At 30.2% G+C, this 8,246-nt stretch overlaps 1 protein-coding gene across 1 annotated transcript; it reads left to right on the top strand.

Moving 5' to 3' along the window:
- Nucleotides 1-6,067: 6,067 nt before the first annotated feature.
- LOC145037926 (Tetratricopeptide repeat (TPR)-like superfamily protein) lies at nucleotides 6,068-8,246 on the top strand. Its single transcript, XM_078986682.1, has one exon. It carries the CDS (start codon nucleotides 6,290-6,292, stop codon nucleotides 8,198-8,200), a length of 1,911 nt encoding a protein of 636 aa, XP_078842808.1. The 5' UTR covers nucleotides 6,068-6,289; the 3' UTR covers nucleotides 8,201-8,246.

The raw sequence follows: 8,246 nt of genomic DNA on the forward strand, positions 1-8,246 counted from the left end.
AAACAATTAGTAACACCGTGTCCCCGGCAGCGGCGCCAATTTGTTAAGTGTGTCAGACCCAACAAATAAAAGGGGTACAATAGACTCCAAATACACTGCTTTAATGCACTAAAAAGTAGTACAAGGCAAGCAGGGTCGAACCACAGAGACACGGGACAAAAGTCTATACCTTTTTGCACAAGGTACTTTGGTCACAAAGAAGGGGTTTGTTTGCAAAAGTAAATAACTAAATAACAATCTACTTTAAAAGCATGCACAAAATGAAATAGATTTGTAAACAAATTGATTGAATGGTTCTAGTTCTAGTTCTCAATGTTGTTGTTCAACTTGATTATGACTTGATGTAATTCAAGATTGCTATTCTATGTTGGTACTGAAAGATATTAACACGCTCTAATAACTCTCGCTTGCCAAATTATCTAACCAAAACACGCTCTTTGATTAGACCTAGCTTTACTAATTCAACCTAAACACGCTCTTAGATTGTATTGAAAAACTGCATTAAGTTTTGTACAAGCTTCCCAACAATGTTCATTTCTTCTCATACGCTCGGAAGTGTGAAAACATGTGATATATGTTTTACAATAAGAAAACTTATTGCTTGTTACCAATTATTAACTCAATAGAACGATTAGGTGCCCTAAAAGTTAATTAACTGCACAAAAATTCAATTCATGAAAGTGGCCAATCAAACACAAATCAAATTCAAGGATTCTAGTTAAACAAAAACATAATCACTAGAATAGAATCACAAATCAAACATCAAATCATATGCTTCAAGTCAAGCAATCAACATTTTTTGAACAAGAACTAGAAACTAGGGTTTCTTAGCCACACATGGCTAAGAACAAATCAAACAAGAATAAGATGGAATTGGAATGTTTAATCCTTACAAAAGTGAAATCCAAATGTTTGCAATGATTAAGTCTTCTCAAAAGCTCCAAGAATTCTCCCAAAATTGGCCTAGATCGCCAGAAACTACTCCCAAAACCGTCCTCTCCTTCAAAATGACGTCTCCTGCTCTTTTATTAAAGTTCACGTGACATGCCATGAGGCCATGCGTTTTTGGCATGGCCATGCCTTTTGCCCATGTGTTTTTTCTTTGGCATGGCCATTTGTCTTGACCATGCGTTTTTGGCATGGCCCATGCTTTTTGCTAAAATTCCAAAACGTCTTCACTGTTGGCTCCATCTTCATGTTCCAAAGCTCTACGTTCCAAGCATCCATGCATCCATGCATCCAAGCTCCACGTTCCATGCTCCATAATGCCTGCAAAATAAATCAAAAATAGTGAAGTACCAGGCACTCTTAATGAAATATGCAATTGCCCTAATAATCAACTAAATGCAAGAATTATAAAGTAGAATGCTATAAAAAGATGGAAATAAACATACAAAGTAGGTGCATAAAATGCACCTATCAATACTGCTGCAGATATTAAAAAATTAAAATAAACTAATTTTATAAACCGAAAATAGTTTTTTAATACGTAAAATTTAATAATATATAACATTTCGGTAAAAATTAATGATATTTCAGTAAAAAAGAATGATATTTCAACAAAAAATAAAGATATTTTCAGTAAAAAATAATGATATTTCATCAAGAAATTATTATTATTGAATATAAAAAAAATGAAAAATAAATTCAATAAGAATAAATGAAAAAAAAGGGAAAAAAAATATGAAATAAAATTTTAATAACATATAATCAAAATTTCAGCAATAAAATAAGAAGAAGAAGAGGTTGGAAGAGGTTGGAAGAGGCAGTACAAGTGCTGCGCCAAACAGAGCACGCGCAGAGGTTTTTGACTCAGAAGGCTTCTAAAAAACAAACAGCTGCGAGATTAAAAGTGTTGCGCGTGTGCTGCGTCGCGCAGCAGTAAGAGGTTTGAAGAGGTTTTTTCCAAAAAACAAACAGCACCTAAGTTGAAGCTACAGAAAAACTAACTCTTTAATAAAAGGCTAAAGACATATTTTTAATAAATGAATGTTTTTTTTATACGTATCAATCTCTAATAAGTTTTGATACTTATCATTTTGTGGTATTTTTGAAATAAATATTATCTATTTTTGATATGTTTTAATTTTTAAAATTAAAATCATAATTATATATGTAAAGTATTAAATATCATATATATAATATTAAATTGCAATAAATACGTTTCTTAATTTTTTATTTTAAAATTATATATTAAAAAATATTTTATGTTTATATTTTAATTTAATGTTTAATATTTTTTTTTAATCAACCTGTATAATACACGAGTCTCTCAATAAAAACCAGAAGTTGTAGTTTTTATTTATATAAAAGTGTTTGATAAAAATAAAAATAATTGTTTACTTTTAAAAATATAAAAATTAAAAGTTAAAAGCTCATCCAAACTATTTAAAGTAGTTTTTGGATGTACATTCTTATTGTTTAAAATAAAAGCTAAAATCTCGCAAAACTTTTTCTTTAATTAAAATCTTTTTCTTAAGAAATAAAAGTTAAAGCTCTTATAAATATCAAAGATGGTTACCAAAACTACAACAATTAAAAACATACTACATTTACAATCTGTCGTCTAAATTTTTTTCCACTACTTTTACTTATAATTAGTTAATTTATTGACTTTGTTAAGATTAAAACTATATTCTCTTCAAAATAACAAGGTTTTTTTAGTGAATTTTGTTGTCGTTTAAAGATGAAAAATACCAAACTCGACCTATCGTTTATCTTCTATATGGGTATGATACCATTTATAGAGTCACATTGGCCTTTTTAAAAGCAAAGATGATGTAATAAAACCACAACAATTAAAAATTATAATAAATTTACAATCTTTCACCGGAGTGTCAAACATCTAATTCTTTTTTTAAATATATTCATCAGTTTCGTATATGTTTCTCTTTTTAGTTATAAAAAGCAAAACCCAACTGACACACCCAATATATCTTGTACATTAATCTACACTACGAAAGATGTTAAAACATAAATCTACCAAAATAACAAGTAATTACTAAGTTTCTAACATGCTCGAAAGTTGTTACAACATGTAAAAAATAACTATTTACATACGTCTATATACCCAATCTTACGTTGCAATAGTTGCTAAAACACAAATCCAACAAATATAACATTGAATTTAGGTTTTTGGAAACGAAGAACAAGTTTGAAAAACTAAATTTAGGTTTTCGTAGCCTAATATATGTAAATGAGTTGTTGATCTCAATGACCACATTAAATGCGTTATTCGAAACACCAATCCAACCAATATAACATTATATTTAAGTTTTCGAAAATGAAAAGGAAATTCGTAAACATGAATTTAGGTTTTTGTAGACTACTACATGTAAATGAGCTATTGATCTCAATGACCATATAAAAGAACTTGTCCTACATAATAATGACCACACAATTTCGAAATTTGAGAAATAAGTACAATGTTCGAAATTTGTAATTCAAAAATAAAAAAAAAGATTATCATACACATTTTTATGACTTATCGAATTGGATCTACTTTTCAAACTACTTTTACTAATAACAAGCAATCGAAAATTTTCAAATGTTTACAAATTTTCAAACTTCTTTAAGTGATAAGACGTTTCGGGAAAGGTATATTTATTTTGAAATTTCGAAAATCTTTCTTACCATATACTACTAGCTCATTTATCAAACACAAAGTTAGAAGAGACAGTAGAAATTTAGAAAAAAAAAATAGAAAATGGATATGACATGCTAAATTTTTTTAGAGATGTTATGCATATAGGAGCTACATGACAAAGAATAAGTTGTGTTATGCAATGCTTAACATCATAATAAAAGGAGTATGATATAGATTTTCCTGCAAATACGAAGTATGTTGATTTTGGTTCAAATGGCGACTAGCAAAGTTCATGTAACAGAAACACACACACACACACACATATATATATATATATATATATATATATATATATATATATATATATATATATATATATATATATATATATATATATATATATATATATATATATATATATATATATATATATATATATATATATATATATATATATATGATATAAAACGATGTAGTATGGTGATTTTGGGTACCTAAGTTTATATACCCTTAAGGGTATATTCACTTTTCCCATATATATATATTACCAACATCCTAGAATCCTTCTTAATAAAAAAAGGTTTTTTTTACCACTTATCAATCTCTCATGAGTTTTAACACTTGTCATTTTGTGGTAATTTTGAAATAAATATTATCTACTTGTCATTTTTTTATTATTTTAATTTTTAATTAAAGTCATATATTTATATATGTAAAGTATTAAATATCATATATATGATATGCTATTAAATTGTAATAAATACGTTTTTTTCTTTCTTATTTTAAAGTTGTACATTAAAAAATATTTCATTTTTATATTTTAAGTTTAATCAATTTTTAAATCAACCCGTATAATATACAGGTCTTACACCTAGTGTATAATATAATCGAGATAGTTGACTGTATCCATGTGAGATGCCTTGCGGTTGTTCCCATATTTGATTTGAATGAATAAATTCTATAATGACATAGTAACATATTTTATCCGATTGTTCATTGTATTATATGAAATCGTACGGTCGATATCATTAATTAACTAATCCAATCATGTAAAACATAATTTCTTCAATATAACTTAACCAACTTCGATAAGTATATCCTTAATTTATACTTTATTTTTTGTAACAATGCAATTTTTGTGACCGGTTATACCCGGTATATCGGTCATATACGAATTTTCTTTTAGAGAAAAATGACTTGATAGGGTAAGATACTTTTTGAATTCTACATATTTAGTCCTTATTATTTTTTATTATTATTATTTTTTTCTGTAAAATAAACCTTTATACATTATTAATATGTACACATTAGGTCATTTTCACTGGATTCTATAGGTTTTGCTGATGTGGAAGCACAAGTGGCACTAAATAACAATTAATTAGCTTAGTCACCGGAGGTGGATGATCCTCCAGCAACAAGAAAAGGGCGGCGACCCTTCTCTTTCTCGTCCCTCTTCCTTCTGGTCGAACCACAACAACCAAACATCCAGTACCTGTTGTGTTTCTCTGATCTGTCTCTCTTTGCCTCTATCATTGAGATATGTTGCCAGAAAAAGAAGAAAGAATTGACGAGGGGGCTACCAAAGCAGCTTCTCGCTGCCAACTACTGTCTCTACTTCCTCCCGCCTCCCCCTTCAACCTTGCTATTTTTGCCATCATTCCTCCTTGCTACCAGTGATGTGTAGGAACACACAAAGGAGTCGTTGGAGATCGGGGTTCTCCTTCTTTTTCACGATGAATAAAAGTTGGAAAAATCTCGTTGTGGATATGTGGATGCTACCTGAGTATTTCATTTCAACAAAATAAAAGAAAGGGAAAATGACTTGATAGGGTAAGATACTTTTTGAAATGTACACATTTAGTCATTATTATTATTATTATTATTTTGTAAAATAAACCCTCCACGTCAGCAAAACTTGTAGAATCCGGTAAAAATGACCTAATGTGTATATATTATTAAAGTATAAGAGTTTATTTTACAAAAAAAAAATAAAAATAAAGATTAAATATGTACATTTCAAAAAATATATTACCTATAAAGTCATTATCCCATAACAAAACTTACTTAAAATCTCACGGCCCTTCATACTTTTTTGAACTCATTTTTATTTATATTGTGGTTACAAGATTTTAGAACTTGTTTTTTTAGAACGTCTTGAATGAATTTCGAAAGTCAAACTTAGAAAAAATAAAGTTTTAAATAAAAAATCCCTTATTTTGTAATTCGAAATAAAGCTTCATTTTCGAAAAACCTTGTTAAAAAACCATGGTTACTATATGAATTTACATTTGAGATGATCATTAAATTTTGTTAGAAAAATGTCATTGAGGTCAATAGCACGTTTTGTATTAATGTATTTAGAGTTAATGAATAACATAATGTCATAATGATACCAAATATGATATAATATTTACTTATTTAGTGTTATATTTATATAGCAATTTTACATAGCATTTTGTGTAAAAATAAAGTAGCGTTGGGTTAGAGATGGGGCTCAAGAGTGTTTGCCAAGCATTTTGTGTAAAAATCCCTTTGGGTCGCTACTCGTTTCTCCCCCATATGTTGTTATCAGAATCAAAGCTACTGGAGATAGTTGCAGTTCTGAAATAAAGAAACCTGACAATATCAACACGATGACGTAACTTACCATATCGAAGCTTCAAAATTTTGAAGCTATGATGATATCATGAAACAAGAAAGAATATGGTCTGTTCTCCACGGGTAACTTTCTTTTCAACCCTCTTAAATCACTGTCTCTCGATAGAGTCATTATTTTCCGTTAAAATCGTTCATGCCCAACTCATAAAGCTCAGTCTTTGCAACACCAACACTTTCTTGGGTAATCGCTGTCTTGATCTTTACTCAAAATTCGGAACCATTAAAGACGCTTTCCAAGCGTTTGATGACATACGCCACAAAAATGTCTTCTCTTGGAATATATACATGCGAGTTCTCATTAGTCTCGACGACCTTAAAGGAGCACGCCAACTGTTCGATGAAATGCCTGAACGAGATGTCGTGAGCTGGAACTCCATCATTTCAGGGTACTCTTCTAGTGGGTTTCACGATTGTGCGCTTCAATTATTCTCACGAATGCAAACTTTTGGAGTAACACCAAGTGACTACACATATTCGATTGTGTTGTCATTCATACAATCTGTTCATCATGGGATGGAAATCCACTGTAACATGATAAGAAATGGAGTCGATTTCTCTTCTGTTATTATCTGGAACTCATTGATTGATATGTATTGTAATCATGGCGTTCTAGATTATGCTTTTGGTGTGTTTCTAAATATGGAGCAAATCGACATCATCTCCTGGAATACACTGATTGCAGGTTTCAGTAAATCGGGTTACAAAAAATTGGCTTATAAACACTTCAACATCATGAGAACAACCAATCATCTACCTGATGCATTTACAATATCTTCAATTATGACTTCATGTTCTAGTTCTTCTTCTACCATTGATCAAGATTTATCAACAGGGAAACAGTTATTCTCTTTATCCATAAAATTAGGGTTTCTTTCAAACACAATTCTTTCAAGTGCAGCTATCGACATGTTCTCAAAATGTAAAAATATAAACGATTCAATACGTGTTTTTGAAGAAATCAACAATTGGGATTCATGCGTTTGCAATTCAATGATTTCAAGCCTTGTGAATAATCGACTAGAGGAGAATGCAATTGACATTTTTGCCCTTTCTTTAAACAAAAACATAAGGCCTACAGAATTCACACTTAGTTGTTTGGTGAGTTGTTCTTCCCTCTTTCTGCCACCTGTCCTCGGGACACAGTTGCATTGTTTGGTTGTGAAATTAGGGTTTGAGGATGATTCTATTGTTTCAAGCTCACTTGTTGAAATGTATAGTAAATGTGGTTACATTGACTCTGCAAAAACCATCTTTGACCAAATGGGTGTCAAAGATTTAATATCTTGGAACACTATGATTCTAGGGTTTACTTATAATGGAAAAACAATCAAATCCCTTAAACTTTTTGATGAATTACTCAAAAGTGGGCCCACCCCAGATGAAGTAACCCTATATGGGACTCTATTAGCTTGCAATTATGGTTCTTTGATCAATGAAGGGTTGTTAATCTTTTATTCAATGGAGAACGAATATGGGGTTACACCAAAAGACACACATTTGACCATTATTGTTGACTTGATGATAAAATGTGGAAGACTTAATGAAGCACTTGAAATAGTTACAACAATGGGTAGTGGACTCAATGGTGTTATGTGTAAATCGATTCTTGATGTTTATGGGGTACATGGAGAGTTGGGATTTATAGAAAAGGTTGCTCAAATATTGATAGAATTTGAACCTATGTGTGTGTTACCTTATATTGTGTTGTGTAGAGCTTATGAAGTGAGGGGAAAATGGGAAAGTGTAGCTAGAGTGAAGAAAGAAATGAAAGATAGAAAGATTAAGAAAGTGGTGGGGTGTAGTTGGATTGGAGTGAAGAGAAATTTGTTTGATTTTAAAGAAAATGAAGTTGTTCATCATGGTGGGGAAGATTTGTACTTGATGTTGAGATTAATGATGTGGGATTTAGATGATTTTAATTGTATAAAAGTGGATGATGGAAGATTAAAGATTTAGAAATATAAAAGTGGTTGTAATTCTTCTTAAGTCATATTTTGCATCT

Source organism: Lactuca saligna, chromosome 1 (genome assembly GCF_052625555.1).
Source record: "Lactuca saligna cultivar CGN05327 chromosome 1, ASM5262555v1, whole genome shotgun sequence".
In the NCBI taxonomy this organism is placed as follows: domain Eukaryota; kingdom Viridiplantae; phylum Streptophyta; class Magnoliopsida; order Asterales; family Asteraceae; genus Lactuca; species Lactuca saligna.

Bases quoted from the DNA above. Each gene is read 5' to 3' on its own strand.
- LOC145037926 (XM_078986682.1), top strand. From the start codon at position 6,290: ATGGTCTGTTCTCCACGGGTAACTTTCTTTTCAACCCTCTTAAATCAC.